Here is a 25,619-nt window from a genome sequence, read left to right as displayed (position 1 = left end):
CCGAGGAGCTCTGAGAAGTCCTGCGGGGTGATGTCGGAAAGCCGCGTGCGTTTCAAGAGGGAGATCGTTCGTGATCTTCGCCAGAACAATTTCAGTGGAAATTTAAGAGTGGAAACCAGTTTGCAGTGGGTGGAGGCATGGATGGAAGTTGGGAAAGTAAAGGTAGAAAGTGAACACTTTTGTTTCAAGATCTTCGTAGGAAAGAAAAGAGAAAAAAGCTAGAGGGAACTTGACCTGTGTGCCAGAGCAGGAGGAGACATTTAGTTTGTGTAATGGAAGTGATGGGTCTGTTGGTGCCCCCTTTCTCAGTTGGGGGCTAAGGCTCTCCTTTCCCTGCCTGGCCCCTACCTAGGGTGTCTAAGGCCCCCAATGTCTGTCCAGGGCAGCACCCATGTCCCCAGGATAATTGTCTGTAGGTAATGAATGGGCAGGGAGAGGTTCATAATTTGACAGTTTATCTACAGAGTTCTTTCCTCTCTTTGAGTAATCCTCTATGATGAAAGACTTTGTATATTATTTTCTTAAAACAATACTTCTGCTCACCATTTTTTTTTCATGCCCAGCTGATTTGATCCCATGACCCACTAACAGGTGTCAACCTTCAGTGTGAAATACGGTTGGAACCAAATCTCAAGATTGCAAGGCTTTGAGATCCTGGGGTGAAAATTCATCACAGATAGAAGTCATCTTTAATGATTCATACATAAATAGGGTCTCATTTTAAATTCTCTTGGCAAAGACCAAAGATTTTGATCAAGGATGGTGATTTGGAGAGGAAGAAACCTTCCATTTTTCATTAAGACACCCTAGAGTTTACTGATAGCACGTAGCCAAAGGTAATCAAAGTTGGTTGGAAGGGGACCCCATCAGAAATGCCCATGCACGTTCAGAAGGGAGTGGTCATGGGATTTGATCCACTCCAGGGCGCCTTGTGGAGTCTGGATGTTGGTGGCTCTCTGATAACTGTCCTCTGTCACATGTTGGCATCGAGAGTAGCTGCTACAGTGGTTCCTGAGTTTGGGAGAGCTTCATGATTTTTCTGTTGGTGAGGATCAGAGATGGGGAGAGGTGGCTACACATGCCAGTGTCTGGCTAGTCTGCACCCTGATTTTCCACTCCGGCTTTCACTAGCAGTCCCTTATTGGCCCCAGGATCAGACATAGGTGAGAACTATTATCCACATGCTTTGCCCAGCACCCTACACGGGGCACATTCCATGCTTAATTGTTCCCCCTTATTTCCATAATCCACTGATTTTGTGGCATCCCTGGAGATGGGCGCTTAGCTTACTGACTACAGAATGAAAGGAGAGATCTTAATTCTGAAATTTTACATTCCCCTTGAAAACTCCCTTCACCAGAGCCCTATCGTTGCCATGATTGTAGATTTCAGCATCATTGGCCAATCCTGAGCCCTCAGAGCTGCAATATGGTGGAAGTCACCAAGGGCATCTGAACTATAATTAATCTTCCCTAGTTCTCTCCGGGAGCCTGATCTAGGGCAGCCCCTGCAATGTTGTCCTGCAACATTTCCTTCGTCAATAAGGATTGTTCTCCAGAGCAAATCCCAAAAATCCAGGCCCAGAAAGATCCAACAGGCTCTCTGCACCCATAACTTTGACTGCCTTGAAAAATGTTGGAGGCAGAAAATCTTGTTAAGCTGTAAGCAGCTATAAGCAGCACTAAAAGAGGACTTGGAAATGTACTGACACAGCTGACTGCACGTGGTTACTTCTCCAGGTTGTGACTGGCAAGGAATCTGGAGTCTGTGGCCTTGAGGGAAGGCGACTTGAGCACTCCACTTCATGAAAAACCATCCAGGAGGAAGGGTGGTTAGGAAAATGCATAGCGGGAGGGAGGATGGGGGTGAGGCTGGGGAGAATGAAGAAGGGACGACCAGAGACCACTTGGATTTGAAAACATTATCTTGGGTTGTGACTTAGTTGGGGAGACTTAGGAATTTCTTTGAGTTGCATAAATGAAAGTCAGGATCAGCAGAGTTATATTTGCTCCTGAATAACATTTGGACCAATTGTCATTCCTGCTCTGTAGCTCATCCTTTGACAGTTCTCAGTAGCCCCTCTTTAAAGGGCCAAGGGAGGCATCACACCTCAACTCCCTCTGACTAGTCAGCCTTTCTCATCCCACAAGTAGAAACTTCAGTCTCTCCTGCTGATTCCTGGGTCTGGTAGGAAGACTAACTCCCTGGTGACTGTGACCTGTTCTCCAGGGACACTTGAGACCCCCTGGGGAGAAGGTGGGGAATTAGCCAGTCTGGGTTGTGTATCAGCGATGCCGTCACACAGAGAATGACACTTGGAATGAGGGTGGAAAGAAGGAAAGCCTATCGATTATATCCAATTCTGCATAATCACTGAATTTACTTATATTTTAAATGATATTAGAATCAACTGTATGTATATTTCGTATCATTTCTTATTTAACATTATATCTTAAGCAATACTCCATTGAATTAAATATTATTTTAAAACATGAAAAAAAAAAAGAGACACATGCACATTCAGCCAGTACCTCGGTGATAAGTTAACATCTGGAAACGGGACCTGAGGGAGGATGTAGGACATGTGACCAGGGGGGACTGAAATCTCAGAGAGAGAGGTGCCCTGATGGGATGGGTGAGGATGCTGGAGGGAAAATGCTGCCAACTTCATGATTGCACCACAGTTAGCAGGGATTTAAGAGAGGGTCCAGCTCAGGAACACCAGCCACTGAAAGAAATTCAACGGGAGGAAAAACTCCCACCAACTCTAAATATTATCTGAAAAGGTGTCTGTCTAGTATCTTGATGTTCACGAGTGGAAGGGGGGTGGAAATCAGCTCTAGGGACAAAGATCGTGACCGGATTGTCTTTTCCTTCTAAAGCTAAAGACAACTCTCTGGGCTGGAGATTTCAGCTGGGTGGACCCCAGCACCCTCCTGCCATGAGGCTTATCTTTTTTCATTGGCTAAATTCTACTCTAAACAGGTTTGGGGATGGTCACTGACCTCCCTGTTTGGAGTAGATGAAATGAGTGCGGGGGGGCTTATCCATAGGGTCCAGGCAGGAACAGCATCCCATTTAGTTGCTTCAAGTGAAGACACATGAATGAAGGGACTATTCGCAGAGATGGAGGCGGCCACCAGGGGATTTCACCCCCGCACTGGGGATAGCGGGAAGTTGTCGTCACCCCTAGACTTGAAGGGTACGGGGGAAAGTGCAGGTACTGAAGCTGGTGAGAGTGAAGCCCGCCAGCAGGAGAGGGAGGTGTTCCTAGAGAGACGGAGGGAGGGAGTGAGGGAGCCAATACCCCAGTCTCCTCCTGCTGCTGCCCTCTGACCTCCTGCCTCCCATTGGCTCACCCTATCGGGAAGTCAGCCAGCAAGGGAGACTGGAGCGTGTTGTCTTTGGGGGTCCTGGGGCGTGGAGCCGGACAGGGCCGGGCGGAGAATGGACCTGGTGAGTGACCCGAGTAACCAGCACAGAGATCTCTTGAAAAATTTTCTTAAAGCATTTTTTTTTATTTTAATGCCATAGCCTCATGCGAGATGTCTGTATACAACCATAGTAGCCAGCTGGTGGTGGTCCACACTGCAGGCAGTGACACAAAAGTGGCTCCAGAGTGTGGCTATTGTGCACCCCTGGAGTAGGGATAACTGTAGCAGTAACATCCGAATGACAAATCGCAGAGCTGTAGTGATTCTCAGGTTTAAATAACTTAAAACATTTCATCCCTCAAAGAACAGTAAGGGAATATTCCCCGAGAAGATATTACAAGTTTGCTCTTCAAGCTCGGGAAGCAAGCGTTTCATTCAGCAGAATAATGCATATTTATGGTTAGGGTCCTTTGCTGCTACCAAAAAGAGAAAAACTAACACCCTCCAAAAGTTCCCCCTTTCACAAAAACCCTTTGAGTTGCTATTGGTTAAGGCTGGATTGGAGCTTTTTGCTTTCAGGGTGGTTACCTCTTCCCCACAGCCCAGTGCTGCTCTGGGCTGGGGACTAGAATACTGTCTGGTAATTCAGGGCTTCATCCTGTGATTGTTTCTTGTGCTTCCTAATGGGCCACTCGCACAGCACCAGGGACCACACTGGGCTGAGGGTAAGACTAGACAGCTCTGCTCGGGAAGCAGCCCCCTCAGAGGGAAGTTGGAAACCACGTAGAAGTTTTGGGGACGTGTGTTGATCAGACTGTGTCTTCTAAAGTGATGACAGACGTTCCCCAAGGAGGAGGGGAAAAACAACTCCACAAAAGCAAGTCTGCTTTGGATTTTAAAGCAACACTAAATGCCCAAGGCTTCTTAAAGGGGATGATAACTCTCTCTGCACGTCCTCCTGGCCAAAGCTTCCCCCTTAAGCCTTAGGCGCACCCAGTGTCCTCATTGTCCCCGTGATCCCCGTGCCAATGTGCTGTGCTTGTGAGAGGTCTTGCAAGGAGATTTAGCTTCCTCTTCAAACAGGAGGGGCTGAGGCAGGAAATTCCACTTGGAGCTTCATCCTTTGGCCTAAGGTTTTGACTCCTGATAAAATGCAAATACCCTGGGAAGGAATGCGCTCTAAGCCTTTCATTTCTCTCTCACTTTTTTAATTGAAGTACCGTCAGTTACAGCGTGTCAGTCTGGTGTACAGTACAATGTTCCAGTCATGCATATACATGCATGTACTTGTTTTCATATTTTTTTTCCATTAAAGGTTATTACAAGATATTGAGCATAGTTCCCTGTGCTATATACAACAGGAACTTTTTTTTAAAATCTATTTTTATATACCGTCGGTTACTCCTCACTCTGCTGCCAAGATGGGTTGGGCAGGAGTTTGCCACCCTTGATTTACATTTTCCCGTGAGGATTTTTTCTCATTTTCTTTCAAGGGCTCATTTCTAAAAGGGACGCAGACCCTGGATCCTCTTGTGATAGAGAAAACCCCTCCAAATCTGAATAAGGGGAGAGACAGTGAAGGTCAGAAAACGCTCCAGGCTGGCCCTGATCTCCTCATCAAGGTTTTAAAAAAGAGTTGAATTATTCACAGAGACAGTTTGCGAATGTTCTGGTCTAATAATCAGCAATCCTAGCCAGAGAAAAGGTCAGAACATGCCTGCCACCACATGTATTATCCTATTACAGCAGTCACAGACTTTCCTCGGCTTTAGGGACAAACATGGACAGACAAGCACGTTGGAGCCGCCGCTGGTACAGCTGAGAGGCTGCATGCAGCAGAGTTCAGTGATTTGGGTCAGGAAAATACATAGTGGTTTTATAACAAGATTCCAAGCCAAAGACTAGTTCTATTTACATCACAGAAATGCATTCTGTACCTGATGTGGAAACGTTGTTTGTTAAATGGAAAATTCGAAGGTATCAAACACTGAGTGATTTCACCCCGCCAATGCAAACATGAGAGCATGACCTTGGAGCTAAGTAATGAAACGAAAGGAGGGTGGCACCATTTGGATCCTGATCTACATCCCTTGGTAATGGAATCTGGCAGAGAAGTGAATTGGATTCTCTGAATTTTGGAGACAAGGCAAAATCGAATGGCCCAGTGGACAGCATCCTTACTGCCTGTGTCCTTGCCCACCTGACTTCCTCAGTGAAATTGGCATGCAGCTACCCCCATGCACCTAAGCCTGGAGATGTGCTGGTTTATTGGTTTAGTGCTAGCATGTCTTGTTCTCATTCTCTGACTCTTATCCTCTATGGATTCTTTTTAAAACCCAGTGGCATCCTTGTATTGCACATGGCAGGAACAAAACAGGGTGGAGAGTGTTCTCTGGCATGGGCTGTACATACATGTATGTATGTCTCTAAAGTCTTTGGCAAGATTCAAAAGCAGCAGGATATCGTCTTCCTGGACAGGTGCTGTCAACCTTGTGACTGAAGGGTTGGTGTGTCTAGCTGCCCTGACTGATGTCCTTCCATCCCGGGAAAGTGATGCTCTGTTTCTGTGAACGAACCGTTGTGTTTGTTTTAACAAGCTTGATGAGATTTAGGCTGCAAATTCTGCCTTACTTTCTATGTACAGTGGTCCCCATATCAGTTCAGTTTTTAAGAGCCTGTTCCCAACAGCATAGAATAGAAGGTACTCAGAGTGAGAACATAGTATGTGCACATTGTATAATTCTTCAACAGTGTGATTCAAGTAGAGTCCCAAGCTATCCTGTATCTGTGGTTTTCACTGTCTGCATTGACTTTTTCTACCAATTATTAATGTTTTATCCTTTTTTTTCTCTTAAGCAACAGAAAAGTCAAGGAACTCCAACAAAGAAAATCAAATCCAAAAAACTGGATCCACTCAAAGGCCAGAAGGTGATTGCAAGATGTGATGAAAATGGCTTTTATTTTCCAGGTAGATGTTTTATTTTGTAAGATTCCTTTGTTAAGTAATGTGGTATCAGGAATTAGAATTTCTCAAACTGTGCTTTCCCTAAAACACTGACACTTGATGAGCTGTACGAAGGTACTCCACTTCTAAAATGAAATGATGGTGAGGTTTCTTCTCATATTTGTGGGGAAATAATAGCCAGAAAAACTTGTTTATTTTAAATCTCTCATTTAGTAAACACATTTTTACTACATATCTATTATGTTCCATGAGTGTAATATTACTAAGTATTCTAGTGTAGTGAGGAAATAGAAGAAAATTCTTGTCTTTGTGGAGCTTACTTGCTAGTGAAGGAGACAGACAAGCAACCAAATAAATAAAATATGTAGTGTCTCAGATCCAGGGCTGTGAAGAAAAATCAAACCACAAAGGGAGTTGAGAGTGTCAAGGTGAAGGTTGCAATTCTAAATATGGTGGCTAGACTGGGATTTCAAAATTGTAGAAGAGATAAGATTATACTGTATAGCACAGGGAAATATACACAAAATATTATGATAACTCACAGAGAAAAAAATGTGACAATGAGCATGTATATGTCCATGAATGACTGAAAAATTGTGCTGAACACTGGAATTTGACACAACATTGTAAAATGATTATAAGTCAATTAAAAAATGTTAAAAATAAATAAATAAATAAATAAATAAATAAATAAATAAATAAATAAATAAATAAATAAATAAATATGGTGGCTAATGAAGAGCTTCTGGGGAAGGTGGCCTATGAATAAGGACTTGAAAAAGGACAGGAAAGCCATGAGATTCTTTAGGGGAGAGAGCTCTAAGCACAGAGAACAGCAGTACAAAGTCCTGAGGCTGGAGTGCCCACGACATCCTCTTCCCGGGAGCCAGTGTGGCTGGATCCAAGAGGTTTGCTGAAGACATCTGGGGCAAGTGATCCTGAAGGAATCAGCCAGGTGAGGTTCAGCAAGAGCTCTATGGATAGTGAAAATGGTATGTGTGAAGCTCTAGAGGTGAAGAAAAGCATATGTCTGGAGAAATAAAATAGATTATGGCTGGGACCTAGAATGCAAAGGAAGGGTAGACGGTAACAAAGCTCTTCAGAGAAGGTGGGTATGGGGCTGTTCATAATGGGTCATGTTAAGAAGTTGGGACTTTATTGCGGAGCCACATTTAAAGCAGGAAGAAACATAATCATACTTGAAGTTTTGAAAAAATCTCTCCCATTGCTGTGTGAAGAGTATATACAAAGAGGATTAGGATGTCACTTAGGTCCCTGGCTTGGGCCATAAGGTAAATGATGGCACCTGTCGGAGATGGTGTGGACAGGAAGATAACGAGGTGTGTCTGGGACATGATGAGCTGTAGGTGCACCATGAGGCACTGGAGTTCTCAGAGAGGCTGTTGGAGATAAGGGTCTAGAGTCTGGAGAGGAAATCTGTCTGGAGATAGAGATTTTTGACACTTCAACACAAAAGTCGTCATTGAAATCATGGTAAAGTCCTACTGGGAAAAGAAAGCTTAGAGAAAGAACCCTGAGGAAGAGCTGTCAAGAGATTATACGTCGAAATATAGCTGCTCTTACATGTAGGCATTATCTGTCAATCACCAGTTAAAAAATAATTATTTATTAAGCATAATTAAATCAAATCTGCCTTTGAAGTGGGAAAATACTTCAACAGGAGTTTGGGTTTCCTGCAGGCACATGTGTAGAGCTGACAACTAGGATATTTCATTTGAAACTGGGTAAATGTGCTTGGAAGTTGATGGGATGGGAGTAAATACGGATCTGAATGTGTGAGATAATGAAACTCTGCTTTTCAAGAGCAGGGCCTGAGCACCTTCCATTTCTCTGGGGCTCAGATTTGCTGAGAGGTGATCATAGGAGGCCAGCCCTGCTTGGTTTTCTGAATCTGAGCCGTAGCAAGGGATCCAAGGCTAATTTGGCAGTTGAATGGAAATACATGAAAGGACTGGGTTCCCAATGTGCCTGGATTAAGGCTTGGGATCAGTTTGCTGGCCAAGGTCCCAGGAAAAAGTAGTATTGCTCGAACTTTTCCCCAGCACCTTCCCTGTATGATAAGAAAATGCAGACGACTAACTGCCGCTCACCCGGGGAATCGGGGAAACGGGGCTCACACTTAGCCACCGCAGTACCTGAGGCCACGTGGGCAGTGATCATTGCCCTGGTGGTTTTAAATATGCAGCTAGAAGCAGGGGACACGCACTCCTAATAGCTCCATGGGATTTGGCCATTTGGGAATTTTTAATTTGTGGCTCAAATAAGTCATTTTAAAGTTAATAAACATTTGAATTTAGTCCTATACTCAGTTATTGTGATTAGTGGCTAGTTAGTAAATATTGACTCTGCCGAATTAAATGATGAGGCCTGGGTAACTGGATGTCCTTAATTTTTGTTCCCCTCCCCTCAGTCCTCCTCCCTTTGCACCGAAGTCAATGAATCTTTTCTTTAATTGGGAATTTCAACTCTATTTTACCCTTATAGAGTTTTTTTTTATAAAAAATAATTTTACACTTACAGAAAATTTGCAAGAATAATAAACTCCCACATACTCTTTGCCCAGATTTACCAATTTTTAACATTTTGTCACATTTATTTTACCACCGTTATTATTTTATTTTTCTATTCTCTCTCTCTGTCTCCTTCACTCTACCCATAACACACACATTATTTTTTCTGAACTATTTGAGATTAGGTAATGTCATCATGCCCCTTTGCCCCTTAATCCATCAGTGTGTATTTCTCAGGAACAAGGGTATTCTCTTAATAAAACCACAGTTGAGTTATCAAATTCAGGAAATTTAATATTATTATATACTCTTTTAACTATATATTTCAATTATCTTAATTGTCCCAATAATAGCCTTTATAGCATTTGTTTCTCTCTTATAAGGTCTCAATTCAGAATCGTTATTAAAATTTAGTTACCATGTCTCTTTCGTCATCTTTAATCTAGAATCATTTTCTAGCCTTTCCTATCATCTGTCATGATACTGACATTAAAAAAAAATTTTTTTTCCCTTTCTTTGGCCATTTAAAACAAGACACGTGAACTTGAGAATCGAAAATCAGCAGCTATTTCTTTGCCACATGAAAGGACATGGGATTTGTCAAAGCCAGCATGGGAGCTGGAGCAGGGGTGCCAGGCACTCACACCCTGGGAGCCCAGTGGGGTCGAGCACATTTCTGTCTCGGACTAGGGGGTCCAAGTGCAGCTGTCACTGCCAGGGAAATGTCATGTCAAAACTTCCCCCTAATACTTATAATCGCTTTTTAATGGGAAAAGAAATTTCAACTAGGATAAATGACAAAATACGTGCACCTTAACACCAGTATTTTCTTTTCCTGTTAGAATAATCTCTGTGTATATAACTAAAAGACAAGAAAACTTGCTGCTTTTTCTTTTCTTCCTTCACTGATTGTATATTTTAGGGAAGCCGTTGGGTGTGTAATATTAGCTGATAAGTTGATGAGGGGAATTCATATTTCCTTTCACGTTCACAACGTAACAATAACGATTTTCTATCTCCAAGTGTTACAGAAGGAAATATGGCTAAAAGAAACAAACAAGGGAATAGGATGCTAGGACGTGTCTGGGGAGAGGACATTTCTAGGAACAATGTTCCCATCAGGACGGTGCTGGTGATGCTGGTTGAACGGGCTTCCGTGTGTTCTCTCAGCTTCCCAGCTCAGCTCCAGACCACTCTGACCGAGCAGGCATCCCACAGGATCCAGTGTTATGTGGTGGAGAAATGAAGTGGCACACTGATTGAAACGGGCAAAGTGTTACAGCTCAGTGAAGTCAACAGGCTGGGGCAAGCCTAAGGGAATAGGCATTGTCTTTATATTTTGTTTTAAATCTGACTCCTTACAGGAGTTGTGAAGAAGTGTGTGAGCCCCACCCATGCGCTCGTGGGCTTTCGGTATGGAGACACCAAGGTCGTGCCCATCTCATTCATCACACCTGTAGGGGGCGCCATGCCCTGCCCGCTGCTCCAGGTACCTGCTCCAGCCATCTCTTCCCCGGCCCCTTTTCACCATTCCCAGAGCTCTGGATAACAGTGGCCCCTGTTCCTATGACCTCTTGCCTAGCAATCTCTTTGCTCCTGACCCTGATCTGCTAACACCCTGTTAAGGAGCTCAGGACAGCACAGACCTGTTTGCATAGCCCCTTGAGGCCCTTGTCACTTAACAGACACTAGACAGTTGGGGGAAAGGATTTGCTATGGCTGCTGGTACTCATGAACTGCAGAAGTTGATACTAAAACAGATTTAATAACAAGAGCAGAGAGAAACTGTAAACTGACTATACTTCAATTAAGAAAAAAAAAAGTGCAGAGGTAGCACGTTCCTTGACATTGTAGTCAGCTGATGCCAGACCTTGATGCCTAGAACATACATTTGAGGGGTGAGCCAGGCTGATGTGCTCTCATCTGCTTATAAATTCGTCAAAGCGGTGCTGTGTCTAGCCTGTCCCCTTGCGCTATCCTCATCCCAGCACCAAGGCCAGAGAGTAGAAAAAGCCCTCCCCCATCTCCACTGCTGCTGTTTCTTTGATACTGTGAGCCAGGGCAAAGAGCACCCTGGGAGCACTCACAGGATTCCACGTTGGTGTCTGTCCCTGCCTCCCCCGGGCAGACTTGGGGCACACATCAGTGCACTTTGCCCCTGACCATTAATCCTCCCCACCTGACAGATGCCCAGCAGCCCTGGGTGCCTCTTCATGAGATTTGCTTTCTACTGGAACTTCTCTCTTGGTGACTTTTCCCCATGTATGTGCTTCAGAGCCACATTAAACAAACCTCGTCCTTTCCTCTGCCCTGATCACCCTTCAGATGTGTAGGGCGCTGTTCATTCTCTCTGTGGTCCTCGTGTGAAACTGTTACTGACCCGGGTTCCTGGACCCTTTAATCAATAGAAATCCATAAGAGGCCAGAGGAGGAATTCAGGCAAGGCTTTACTGGGACTTGTGCTGCAGCAAAAGAAAAGTAACAGGCGCCCTTGCTCACTCCCTGGGGGGTTGGGAGGGACCAGCTGGTTCCTAGAATGGGGTGAGGGTAGGAGCAGGTCAAGGGGTCGGGTCAGAGGGGTGGCTCAGGTAGTCTGCCCACCCCCTTGGTGGTGCTGTGTGGCAGTGCCCTGCTTTTGCTCCCCGCACCTCAGAAGTGGCAGTTGGGTTTTTGTTCTTATTATATCTTATTGCTCATAACTCACCCCAACTTCACATGCACACAGTTACTTTTGGCCCCTTATAGTTTCTTTGTATTCTGTTGCTCAAGGAAACATTTGTCCAGGTGCAGGCACTGCAGCAAAGGGCCCCAGGTCCCAGGTCCCAGGTCCCAGCCTGTCTCTAGACATTCCAGGTTCCTTCAACCAGTCTTTGTAGGATATGGTTTCCAGACCCCTTGCCATCTTGCTAGCTGTCCCTGGGACCCTTGTCAGGTGAAGTCCTGCTAAAAATGAGGCTTTCCCAAACTGATCACAAGTTTCTAGCTGTGGCCCAGTGAGCCCAGAGAATTTTGGAACTAGTGACTCTTTCCAACTGAGAAAAAAGAAATATTTGAATTCTAGCATTAGTACTTGCTAATCATCTTGGGTGATGTAAAACAAGCTTATATTGATATTGTCTATAACATCTGTAAGCAAAGTATTTGCTATGAATTATGTTCTCATCTACAGGTTGGAGATTACGTGTTTGCCAAAATTGTGGTACCCAAAGGATTTGACTTTTATGTCCCCTCCATTGTCATAGCCCTTCCAAACCAGGATGCAGCTGAAGATAAATTCTACACAGTTTTAAAGTGTAACAACCGGAGAGTAAGTAGACTTTCATTTAGAAAAGAACTTTCTCTGTAAGCAGAAAGTAGCTTCTTTTACCCCTGCCTTTCTTGTGGGCAATGCTTCTCTCTTTCCTGGCACTACTGGAAGTCTCTAAAGTGATTTTTTAGCTGTGTCTATCCACCACCACCCCGACATCCACTCCCTGTGGTTAGAGATCTGTTCACTGTGCAACACAGAATCTGCCCTCACTAAGGTCGCCATGGCCTCCTAGCACACCTTCACCCATCAGATGGTCTTTGGGGCTCTCATTCCACATCTGATGGCTGGGGAGGCTCACTCCAATCCTGGCCTCGGCCACAGCCTCCCCGGGTTCTTACTGCACCACTCTCTCTCTGCCTTCAGTTGAGAAGGCTGTACCCCCATGAGCAGGGGTTTGGACAACATCCTGGGGACAAAGGGAGCTAGGTGAGCAGCACTTTGAGATAAGAGAGGGCAGGTGCCAGGGTGGCAGGCGGTGGAGTGGGGCTGTAGAGGGGGCCCAGGGAGGGCTGAGACGTGACCTGGGTCTGCCCTCAGAAAATGGTGGTCCTGTTACAGATCCTCCCGTTCTGCTAAAGGCTGAGACCGAGCGTGCTGTAAGGGAAGCAGGAAGCTGGACCAGGAGCTAGGGACTCAAGGATCCCGAGAGGAAACTTCATTAACCCATTTTAGAGATAAGACTCAACTACTGCGGCTGAGTCTGCTGTCCTTCCCTGTGTATTTTCCCTGAAATTCTAGAAAACAATCTTTATCAGTTTACTAATCTGATGATATCACTTGCCTGCCTGATGTACCCTCCCTGCCCCCAAACTCACTTCTCAGAAAACTCAAGGAAAAGCACAATGTGACCCCAGCCCAAGCCCAGCCTGCCCTGTGAGCTTGGCTTCCAGCTCTGTGGAAGGCTCACTGCTCCATGAACACGGGGCTTTTTCAAGCCCCTGGGTGTTACCTCTTCCTGAACCACCTCCCCATCTTCTTTCCATAAGAGCTCCTGCCACCCCAAGACTCTGCCCAACTTCTGCCGAGACCCTCAGGTTCCCCCGCACATTGTCCTGCCTTCCTCCCACGCTGGCTGCCTCTCCGATCACCCCACTCCTTAAAGGCAGGGACTGCGTCCTAGTCGTCTTTGCATCCCTGGCACGGCTCCTGACGAAGAGCAAGGTCTCACAACTGCTTTATAAAGTACTTGAATGCATGATGTTTCTAATGGAAGTAACATCATTTTGATGGTCCACTTAATATGCCTGAAAAATGTATTGGCAGCACCAAGCAGCGAACCAAACAGCAGCGCTCGCTGTGTTACACACTTCTTACGCAGCACAAATACTAACCCGAGTGCCTCCCACAGTGAACAGCTGAACGCTCACAACTCTGTGAGGTGGGGGGTGGGGGTGCAGCTCAGTGGTAGAGCGCGTGCTGGGCAGGCACAAGGTCCTGGGTTCAGTTCCCAGCGCCTCTGTTAAGGGGGAAGAAATAAAGCTTAAAAGGTCTGTACTATTATCCCCATCCTCAGATAAGAAACCCGAAGCAGAGAGGTGCACCACACCCAGGCTAAGCGGTGGGACGGGTGTCTGAGCCCAGGCAGTCTGGTTCAGTCGCCTGCACCCTGAATGTCTGTGCCCAGCTGCCTGTATTTAAATAATATCCAGTCAGTCGTTGACTGTAGCGCGAGGCATGTCCATCAGGGAAGCTGTCATGGTGAATGGATTTTAGGATGAAGGGTTGAATTTTAGGGTGGATGAGTGGAGACCATCGGAGCCAGTGGCCCCAGGAGCGCGGTATCCAATCTAACAGAACAAGACAGGGAAAGGGCGTCTTCTTACCAACCCAGGAAAATTCCCTGAGAGACAACGGGCTTTCCTGGAGCTGTTTGGATGGCAGTGAAGAAGCAGCCTGGAAGGGCAGCGGGTGGGAACATCTCAGCCCGGTGGCCCTGCTCTGAGGATGTAGACCAGGCAAGAGAGGAGAAAGCAGAACAAGGGACGTTAGAAGGGACGGGGCCCTGGGCAGGTCCCAGATGTGGGGAGAGATGAAGCAGGGGACCCAGGATCCCTGACAAAGAGCCTCAGAGCCCAGGAAGGACCTTGGAAGTTACCCACAGGGCAGTGGGGCCCTGGACCGGATGGCATGGTCTTAGGGAGGGACACTGAGGACAATTCTGATAGAAATTCTAGGAGACTCGAGCTGATGGTGGGACATTCAGCAAGGGGTGGCGGTGACAGTTTATAAGTCTAGGAAAGAGATGGCCAAGGCTGAAATTAAGATAGACGGGAAGGTGTGTACATGAAGGAGTGTTTGTGTGTGCTCACACAACGTGTACACACACATCTTATGTGGATGGACTTGGCAAATAATCCAGGATATGGGGAAATAACAAAGAGGACCAAATGATGACTTAGGACCAAATGATGACTTTTATTCCATGTAAAATTATCAAGCATTTAAACTGCCCTTTAAGTACCGCCTGGAACAGGATAGTGGCCTAGTAGCTGTTCTAATGGGTTGAGCTAGAATAAAATTACATCTGAATTGTGGACATTTCTGATTTAAATTTGAATGAACTCTTTTGGTATTTTTACAGGAATTTTGCCCTCGGAGTGCACTTATCAAGATCAGCCAAAACAAATATGCTCTCTCTTGCTCTCATATAAAATCACCTCCAATTCTGGAAGATTCAAAAGTGTAAGTGGACCCAACTTTTTTACTTTCTGAATTTTATTTATATCTTTGCACCTTTACTCTGTTTCTGAGTTGAGATCCATGATCTCTAAATACCTGGGGAGAAAAGCAAGGGTGGGGGACCTCCTGCTTAAAATGCAGCTCCGTGACGACTGTCCCTGCCTTCAGCGTCACACCTTATACCTGCTGGCTGTTTGTCTGTCTGGTTCTGACCTCAGATTCAACATTACATATTTTACTGACCCTTCCAAAAAGTGTTCAATCCTGCCACAAATCTGAGGGATTTATTTTCCTTTTATTTGTAAGGATTCAAATAATGAAGTCTCACCATAAAGTACGAGTTAGATTAAGTTGCAGTTGGGACCAGTCACCTGTCACCTCTCCCTTTTCCGGGTGAGAGTGAGGTGCTGGCCCTGGCTTGCCTGTGCCCAGGTGAGTGGCAGGGATGGGGTGGATCTCCAGGGGCGACAGCAGGGTGAACACATTTTCATCTGAGGCAGCAGGATTGCTAAAAGCTGGAAAGGTGGATTAAAGCAAAATCAGTATGAAAAAGCTGAGGCCTGGAGAGCAGGCAAAACCCCAAGTCCCTGGGGCCAACGAGGGGCATCAAAGTTGGAATCCGGAGCCCTGACCTTGGAGGTGGAGGTGGGTTTTGAGCATGAGCTGGGGAAAGGGATCCAGGAAACACCTTCCAACTTCACTTGGAATTTGCGGCCATCTTCGGGTGCCAACATCCATCTCCCAATGGCCTCACCTCGTACTTCATGAACAGGAACCACCAGACATTCTCTCCCTGAGCTTCCTTCCCCAGCCCTGGGCTTGTGCAAGCCTGTATCATCCCCGCAGTGTCAAAGTCCCTCCTCTCGTCCAAGTCTGATCTGTCCACCAGGCCCTTCCCCTCTGCCCGTGTCCTGGACTCTCCTCCCCTCTCACCTTAGCTCCTCTCTCCCAATGCCTTCACCTCAGTGAAAACCCACAGTTGCCTCCCCTATTACACACGTGCACACACCTGTGCACACACATCCTAAACAAGTAGACATCCCTGCGCTCTGCAGGGCAGTCCAGCACTGCCTTTGCCTTCGCCGCCCGGCTCTGCGTGCAGACTCACAGCCTGTCAGCTCAGCTGTCTCACCTCCTGCTGACTCCCTAAGCCTGGGGTGTGGCACCCTGCCCCCTGCAGGAACTGCTTGCACAAGGCCTGCTCAGCACCTCACACACTCACACCCACCATCTCCACTCTTGCTGACCTGCCTGTCGGCCACGCCCTCCTTCTCTAAGCCCCACCTCTTGAGGCTGGTCCTCTCTCTGGACATCATCCTTGCCTGATTTGACCCTCATCCAATGCTTCATGGCTCCGTTGACACTGAGGACCTCTTATCTCCATCTCCAACCCAGACTGCTCCTGTGCTCTTGCCTCAGAATCACAGTCTGAGAGTGGGACCTGGGATCAGGTTGTTTAAAGCTCCCTGAGTGGTTGCAGTGTGCCACCATGGTTGACGACTGCAGTGGAAAAGGCGTCGGAAACTAAGACCTGGGCTCTTGTCCCAGCCCCACGCTCACTCAGTTATGTGTCCCTGGCAGGTTGCTTATCATCTCAGAAGTTGTGCTTCATCGTGAGGTTAGGGTGGTGTGAGCACTGGAGACGGCCATTGCCATGCCTGGTGCAAAGCAGGTGCTTGACACACAGTGGGAATCGTCTCGTTCCTGCTACCAGATCGAACTTGGGTCCGTTGGCCTGCGTGCAGCGAAGCCAATCTACTGACACCAGGTTGTGGTGAAGGAAAGTACATTTATTGCAGGGCACTGAGCAAGGAGAATAGGTAGCTAATGTTCAAAACACCCGAACTCCCCGATGGCTTTCAGGGAAGGGTTTTAAATGGCAACATTTGGGGTGAGGGTTGCATAGTGCATGATCAGCTTGTGGACTTTGTTCTGATTGGTTGGTGGTGAGGTAACAGGGTGGTGTTTCAGGAATCTTGATCATTAGCCTTCAAGTTCCAACCAGTCTGGGGTCTCCGTGCAGGTAGTCGGCATGTAGTCACCACCCTCCCCCTGGGTCAGTGGAGGGGGTGGTCTTAATGTTTGCAGAACAACTCAAAGATATGTGTCAGATTGTTATTTTTATCCCTTGAGGAAGAACTAGTTCTCTGTTTTGTCACTAAACTGTTGTTTGCGTTATCATCACTTTTCTTGCTTGACTGATTTCCCTCTGTCTCTGCAGCCCCTCACTCCCCAAATTAGTAACTGTTTGAATCTCTCCTGGTTCCTAAAGAGGGTGGTACACAGTGAAGGCAGGAAGGAAAGTATTTGGAAGGGGAAGGGGTTCAAAATTGTCACAATATGGCCACAGCTGATGCAAATTTTCATTTTCAGTTCAAAATTTTGACACTTAAATGATTCTTCAAGACTTATAGCAAGGTTGGCTTGTAAAATATGTTACCTGTTTCACTAAATGCGAAAGAACTAATTCTTAAAGGAGAGAATTTTAGTATCACTGTATTTGTGGTGTGAAATGAAGTGAGGCTGTTGCAGTTTTCTCCTTCCCTGGCAACCTGGTGACCGCGTTCTCTAACACCTCCTGAGAGAGCTGTGTCTCCTGAGAGGGTGGAGGGGAATGATTGCTCTTGCCTCACCTTCAGGAAAGTCCGTGAGCTCTTCTACAGTTCGTGGCATCAGAGATGTCTGTTCTAAACGAAAATATTCCCTAACGTGTCTATAACTTTGTCCATTTAGAGAACACACGTGTAATTTCTCCTAACTCCAAGAAGCGAGTGGACCAGAAGGAATTCTCCCCCATCTTGGCCTCCTCCCTCCTCACCAGGCTGGAGATTCACAGCCCGAGCTCCTCCCTGACTACCTCCTGCACCCCGAGGTCCTGGTCACGTCAGAAGGCTGTGACCTCTGGCCCCTTCAGGGGAAACACTCCTGGTGGGCTTCATGCTCTGACTTCTGGTTTTCTCCAGTGAAGGGACGTGCCTCAACCACCCGCAGGCGGGGACCACATGCTTCTGTGGGCAGGGCGCCCCTGGCAGGCCTGGGCTGAATCCACGCAGCTGGTGCCGTGTAGCGGGCTGGGAATTCCTCCCAGCAGAGCTGGAATCCATTCTCCCTTCCTTCTTGGCAGAGCAAGACTCGGGCAAATTACCTTCAAGTTCCCTCTTTAAGAAGATTTGCCTTAGAGGGAGTTTGATTTCTTGAAGAAATGAGCCAGCTTCTAAGTGTGGTCAAAGCGAGGCCAGACTGGACGAATCGTTTCCTCTGTGCTCCGGAAAAGTCACCGGGCATCTAAAGGAGGCTGTTGGGCAGTGAGCTCCTGAAGACAGGAGTGTTCTTTTGCTGATGTGTGCCGGTAACTGTGTGGCCTTGGGGCCAGGGCTGGGCATGAGAGTCCTGGAGAGGAGACCCCCTCCCAGGGCTCACATGAGGTTTGTCTGGGTCTGCGGCCAGCTCTCAGTTTCTGTTACACAAAATATTCGTCTCTCGTTATCTTTCCTTGAGCAGTTAATTTTCCATCAAGTTATTTGGATTTAGGAGTGTGCCTCCAAGGAAATTATAATTCCCATACTGTTGGATACCCCTCCCCTTACTCCGTGTCACGCGGCCTCACGTTGCCTTCCCGACAGCACGGATGTTAAGTCATTGATGAAAACTTCAAGATTCAGCGCGGCCTCTGACATTGCATGAGATGAATCACTTCTCATAATCTCGCTTGGCCACTACTGACTATTTTCCCTTAGAAGGAGCTGTGCCTCTGAACCCGTTAAGCCCACGTATGTCACGCGCTTCCTCGGTCCCTTCTGGTCAGGTCCTGAGGCTGGGAAAGCAGGCATTCAGCATTTACCCTGTCTGTGTGTCCTACCTTATCCGGGGGGACAGATGCTATTGCGTCTTCAAAAAGCGTGCTCGGACTTGGGATGAGAACGCAGAGAGTCGTGGAGATTCGTTACTCCTGAGGGCCAGTGGGAGCTGTTTGGATGACAACAGCCTTTTCTCATCAGCCTCTCCATTTTCTGCCCCTGCATTGCTAAAACTCGGGGGCCTCCTGGTCCTTATCAGACACCTGTTCGGTGCTGACTCCATAGTTCCTCCTGTTCTTCATGTTCTATGAGACACACTTAGGGCAGAATAGAAGCGAGCCCTGGGGGCAGAGTACAGCTCAGTGGTACAGCGCATGCTTAGCATGCACAAGGTCCTGGGTTCAATCCCCAGTACCTCCAGTTAAAGAAAAAAAAAATGCCTGAATGGCTTAAAACAAAACCTGAGGCCTCAGGAAACCAGCAAGAACAGGGCCAAGGGGACAATACCTGATCAAGCGAACCGGTGGGTCTAGCTAGACACAGAGAGGGAGCAGGGAGAGGGTGCTCAGCTGTCTCTTCCCTGAAGTGGAACCAGCTGCTTCTGAAGAGCCCTCGAAGGTAGCGAAGGTAGCGAAGGTCACAAAGGTACAGTGCCTGGCTCCCCGCAGTGTTGGCCCATTTGTCATGTTATTTAACCAATTCTGTAGCCTAAAGTTATGCATAGGGGACTTAACTTAACTCTATTGGGCATGAGATGGGGCAAAAGAAAGCCATTTAGCAGTGCCTTTCCAAGCCTGCTGATGGAGACGGTCCACCAGCCCACCAGCCGGTGTCAAAAGGTCGGCCACCCCTCCCCTTCCCACAGAGTGGGCTGGGCCAAGCAGAGGGAGGGTGCCTGGTGGGGAGGGCGTGGCTAAGAGCTTTCACATCAGATCGCACCTACCCTGCTCCCCCATCCCATGAGGGGACATTTCCTTGTGGAATATCTTGAACTTGGTCAACTTCCGTCATTCTGGAGAGTAAATAGGGTGGCCCAGCAGCGTATGCTTTGTTTATGTAAATAAAGGCTTTTCCTTTTCCAGGATCAAAATCCCGGCCCGTATTTATTCTAATCATGACAACTTATGTGGTTTTCTTCTTATTCCAAAAGTAATGCATAGTTAATAGAATTTAGGAATTAAAAGCAAAAGGGATATAAAAAAACATCTATAGTCCCTCATTTCAAAAATAAACGTTTATACTTTGATATGTATGTCTTTCTAGAGTGTTTTCTCTGCTATGTTGATTCTTTCTCCTCAAAATAAAAAGCCTTGTTTCTCATTATTTATGACAGTTGAGAAAAGATTGTTTAATATGGAGGAAGTGAGAATTCCACTGGCCTCCATTTCCCTGAGGCAACGATTAAGAGATTGAATCAAAGGTTTCCAATCATCCCATGCATTCAGTCTTAAAAACAGAAATGAAGCTGTACCATACATTCTGGTTTGCAGATTTTTTTTTTCCATATAATATATTATTTGCATCTTTGCATGACAAGGGCACCTCTGTTTCATTATTGCCTGCCTCCAATGTAATCCTTCAGGTTGTTCATAACTTAGGTGACAAACCCCCTACTGAGGGCCAGATGTGCGCTGCTCTTGGTCTTAGAGTCTCTTCTTCCTGGGTTCCTCCCAAGATCATCTTCCTAGTGTCCTTCAGGTGGGTTGGTAGCCCCTCCTCTACCTTACTCTTTGGGTACCTCTGATGCACCTGACAAATTCTCTTCCCACGCCTCCTTCCTTGCTTCTCTTCTTTCTGACAGGTTGTAGCTTGTAAACTGGACTGGGACCAATCCTAATACATGGCAGATAGAGAAAAACCTCTGAGAAGGAAGTAGTATATATCAACTTGGTCTGCTCTGGAGGGAGGTAGCAATTTGAGGGATAAGTTGATGGTAGTGTGGTGGATAAGACTTTAGACTTCGAAGAACAAGGCTGGTGATTACAACCCTGCAGTGTGATTTCAAGATGAGTCTCCGAGAACCTGGCCTCACAGAACTTAGACATCCACACAGGTGCTGGCATTAACATTTCAAGATGATCTTGTTGGTGGTCTCCTGGGAAGAATTTTGCCAATGCTACTGCTACTAGTCAGACCATTTTTTAAAAATTTACAGTCAAATATACCAAACATAAAATTTAACCGTTTTAATGCATGCAGATCAATTGCATTAAATACATTCACATGTTCTACAATCATCACCACCATTCACCTCCAGAACTTCCTCCCAAATTGAGACTCTGCACCTGTGAACTCTGCACCGCATTCCCTCTCCCCCCTACCCCGCCCTTGGCAACCACCATGTTATGTTCTAGCTCTATGATTTTGACTAGGGACCTTGTATACGTGGAATCATAGTGTTTGTCATCTTGTGATGAGCTTATTTCACTTGGCTTAACGTTTATCCATGTTATAGCAAGTGCCAGAATTTCCTCCCTTTTTAAGGCTAAACAATATTCCATTGCATGATTTTGCCATATTTTGTTTATCCACTTGTCTGTCAATGAACACTTGGGTTTCTTTTACCTTTTGGCTATTGTGAATAATGCTTCTATGAACATCAGTGTACAGATCTGTTTGGGTCCCTTTTTGTGAGTATGTAACCAGCAGTGGAATTGATGGATCATATAATTCTATTGTTACTATTTTGAGGGACTGCCATACTGTTTTTCACAGCAGCTGCACCATTTTACATTCCCACCATCAGTGCACAAGAGTTCCAATTTCTCCACATCCTTGCCAACACTTGTTAACTTTTTGGTTTTGTTTTTTCTTTTTTTCGGCAACAGCTATCCTAGTAGGGGTGGCCAGTTTTTTAATCTCTCTTGGAAATTACCTCCTGGGTCTTTGAAAAGTATCACATGTAGATGACTCTTAATCCTTGGAAGAGGGATTTGATTGATGGGATTTTCTGTTTAAAAATAACTAAAAATCTTTTCTCACATCTGCTAATTTTTTCTTCACAATTTCCAAAAGGTTCTGAAGCAGCCATGGTCACATTTATTCAGAGTGAAAGCTGGGTGATCCAAGATGGCAGATACCGATTATGGAAACAAAATAAGTTTTAACACTAGGCAGCTGTTGTCCTTAATTTACCTTGAAGGCTTTGAAAAAAGCAAGTTCCCAAAATGGAGTGTCATGATGGCATGGCTAGAATGGGGTCATGGTGTTCCCAAGATGCCTTTTTCGAAGGACAACACTTCTAGATAAAATAAACTGCCCAATATATTTTATTTTATTTCTTATACCCTTTGACCAACATCTCCGCGTTTCTCCCACTCCCCCAGCCGCTGGCAACCATCATGCTATTCTCTGTTTCTATGAGTTTGGCTTTTTTTAGGTTTCACATATGAGTGAGATCTTACAGCATTTGTCTTTCTCTGTCTGACGTATTTCAATCAGCATAAGGCCCTCAGGGTCCATCCATGTTGTCACAAATGGCAAATTTCCTTCTTTTTTATGGCTAAATAATATTTCATACATATCACATTTTCTTTATTCATTCACCCACCAACGGACATTTAGTTACCATATCTCGGCTATCGTAAATAATGTTGCAGTGAACAGGGGAGGGCAGATATCTCTTCAAGATACTGATTTCATTTACTTGGGCTTTTTGACCCAGAAGTAGAGTTGCTGCATCAGATGGTGGTTCTATTTTTCATTTTTTAAGGACCCTGCATACTGATTTCTGTAGTGTCTGCACCAGTTTACCTTCCTACCAACAGTGCATGAGGGTTCCCTTTTCTCCACATCCTCACCCACACTTGTTACCTCTTGGCTTGGACATCTCTGTAGACAGATCAGCTGTCAAGACCAGGGCAACCCTGATCTCTCTCTTTCTCTCTCTTTCTAGGGAAGACATGGACATGAGAAACTCTACTTTACCAGTATGGCCAATCCAAGAAGCTGACACTGGGGATTCACAAGCACTAAAACAGGAGAACTCTAGAAGGAAGAAAAAGAAAGCTGCCAAGAGGCTGCCTCTCCAGGAGATGGCATCCTCGGACTCAGACGACTCTTCCCGTGGCAACAGGTCCCGAGAGTCCTGCCCCAAGAGACACGGCAAGCCCAAGGTGGGAGGGGGACGACATCGTTTGTCTCCGGAACACCCTGAGACCTCTCCCAGGGATAGTGCACATGCGGTCACTGCCCAGGTTCTGGGCCAGTTTAGGCCACACCACAGCAAAAACTCTAACACCCTTAAGTAACGCTGACATCCACTTCCCAGAGAAGGTCCTCGGCCCTGGGGTCTAGGAGTCAACCAGCTACACCATCGCTGCCACGCCTCCACCTGGAGCAGTCCCACCCTGCCCTTGTAAAGCAGCAAAGGGCTGAGGAGCATCGCTGGGAAAGCTTAAAGCAGCTGGTGGCAACCATGTAGGAGAGAGCCAGTGTCCCTCCAGGGCTGCCTCAGCCACCGGACACTGTGGGACTAGCCCCCCTGCTGAGGTAAGGCCACCCTCCCCCCACCCTCCCCGCCCTGGTTGCAGCACAGGCGGATTCCCTGCCGCCCTCCACCCGGATCCCCTGCCTGTTTGAGCTTAGTGGTTCTGGCTTTTCCGGGCCATTCTTTATCCCGTTCTTCTCCCTGTCCTCACGGAACTGTACTCAGTCTTCCGGTAAACTCCCCACGCCACCCAGAAGTTTGATCTGACAGATTACTGTCATGGGATTTTTAAATTTTTTGAAATCTGTAGTTCTAATCTTGAAATGATGTAGTTCCAATCCAAGTCTGCCATCTTATTTTAAATTGAGCATCTCATCTGGATTAGGAATTTTATCATTTAATGTTAGGACTGAAATTAAGACCTAGTAACTTGTCTGAGAGCTGCAAGGCTGAACATTACCTATCTTACTGTTTTCTGGAAATTTTTATTGAGCCCTCCCTAATTATTTTTGTCTCTAGTCTGTTGTAGGTCCCTCTAATCGAGCGTGGAAGCAGAATAAAAGCTCTTACACTGGGAACATTCCAAAACTGTCGGGCTGTTTGTTACTGTTGTCTTTGAACACATTTTAACAATGACATACAAAATTATTCACTTCTGTTCAATGATTTTTGGTAAAATTAGCTTCATTAATTTCAAAAATGAAAAAAAATCCCCCCAATTCTCTTCTTCTTGTCAGTAATAGCCCTGGGGCTAGATAAGAATAGGGTACAGATTATTAATAAGGAAAATCTTAGTTGCTTTTTGCAAATAGAAAAGGTAAGGCAGCATTGTGATACCCTCAAATTCACAACCTAATTAAAAGTGATGCGTACATTCCCAAAAGCAGGGGGGTCACCAGGATTATGACAAAGAGCTTAAAGGAGGAATCCACTTCCAAAAATATGAAAGAAGAAGAGACATCAGCTCAGCATCAGACTAAAAGTATTAATGCAGGGAGGCAGGAACTGAGGAGTAAGGGAGGGATCTAGAACAAGGCAGGAGACTGTGTGGGGAAGCACACTGTCCCCCAGAACTCTGGAAGGCCCTGGAGCAGGTATCTGGGTTTGGTCTGCACGGTGGAGAACTGGTGGGGTGGGAGAGAAGCCATTCATCCAACCATAGTGATTCATTCGTACATGCATGCATTCATGTAAACCTGCATGTGTTCATTCAGTTATTCAACAAGCAGCTGAGTGCTGACAGTGTGCCAGGCTGCAGAGAGACCATTAGACTGTTCTGTCCCTCTTCATCTCCCCGGGGATGCAAGGCTGGACTACAGGACAGATATGCATGCTAGTTTATCGATATTACATTGCCATGCATGTTATGTTCAATGACATTAAGTGATATGTTCAATGATAACGCCCAGTTTCTGTGTGCTGGGAAAAACTGCAGTAATGACAGTGTATTTCCACTTCCAGCCAGTATGGAATAACAGGAACTGGATTTCCACCCCCACCCCCTCCCCCACCCCCTGCCTGAAACAACTAAAACACCTGATAAAAATGTATGTCACAGTGGTTTCAAAAACACTGGACAGAGGCATTGATCTCCGAGAAACAAATGAGCTGAGCTGCAGCAAAGGGAGGGGATGCATTTCCATCCACGCTGCACGTGCATCTATGTGCATTGCCTCAGGTAATTTGTGTGTTTCATTTTCACAAATGTATTATTTGCACTTTTAGCATATGACAGAAAAAGTAATAAAAGGAGTTCAATCTTTAAAAAAAAATTAATAGTAGCTAAATATCCAGATTTTATAGCCATCCTATGTGATTGGCCTGGACCTTAAGCCAGGGGCAGGAGCGTCAGAATGGAGTGACTGACAACCACCCAGAACTATGGGGAATGAGTACAGGGCGATAAGCCCTTGCCAGAAGAAGGGGAACAGATAGTTCAAGAGGAGACCAAGTGACGGCTTGAGTGATGTAAGAAAGATCCATGCGTCAAGTGACAGAATCACTAACATGACCTCTGAGTTCTTTCTAACTCCAGGAGTCTATGAAACAATAACCTAGACCATTACCAATTTCAGATCAGTTCCATATAGATGAAAAGCCAGCCTTATGAAAGCAGGGAGGTGTTGTAGCTAACACAATTAGATAAGAAACACTAATTAGAGGAATAGAATTGAAAAAGAAGTAAAATTATATTTGTATATGATAAAAAATTATACCTGAAGAAACTGAGAGAATAAATGATACTCATTCTAACCAAAAAAAAAAAAAATTCAGTGATGTGGCAAGATAGAAATTTGATACACAGAAATCAGTAGACTTCCTGTGTGCACAAATAGCGATCAATTAGAAGATATACTGATAGAGAAAAACCTCATTTATAATAGCAACAGAGAAAATTAAATACAGTCATATTTGTATGTTATGTAAATGAAAAAGGCATCTGTGCAATGGTCCCTCGGTCGTTTATTTCTTCACTGCAGGCTGAGACCATTTGCTCAAGAGCCTCCCGGCACCAAAATCAGAATTTCGCACTT

At 45.8% G+C, this 25,619-nt stretch overlaps 1 protein-coding gene across 1 annotated transcript in view; it reads left to right on the top strand.

The window, feature by feature from the left end:
- Positions 1-23,664, top strand: part of VWA3B (von Willebrand factor A domain containing 3B) — a 123,006-nt gene extending 99,342 nt beyond the window's left edge. The window contains 7 exon segments of the mRNA XM_064481885.1: positions 6,231-6,342; positions 10,235-10,359; positions 12,040-12,177; positions 14,762-14,862; positions 22,552-22,794; positions 22,796-23,147; positions 23,605-23,664. Coding sequence (XP_064337955.1) covers positions 6,231-6,342; positions 10,235-10,359; positions 12,040-12,177; positions 14,762-14,862; positions 22,552-22,794; positions 22,796-22,952 — 876 coding nt within the window. The 3' untranslated portion in view covers positions 22,953-23,147; positions 23,605-23,664.
- The last annotated feature ends 1,955 nt before the right edge of the window (positions 23,665-25,619 follow it).

Source organism: Camelus dromedarius, chromosome 33 (genome assembly GCF_036321535.1).
Source record: "Camelus dromedarius isolate mCamDro1 chromosome 33, mCamDro1.pat, whole genome shotgun sequence".
Lineage (NCBI taxonomy): Eukaryota > Metazoa > Chordata > Mammalia > Artiodactyla > Camelidae > Camelus > Camelus dromedarius.
This window is presented reverse-complemented; position numbering and strand designations above follow the sequence as displayed.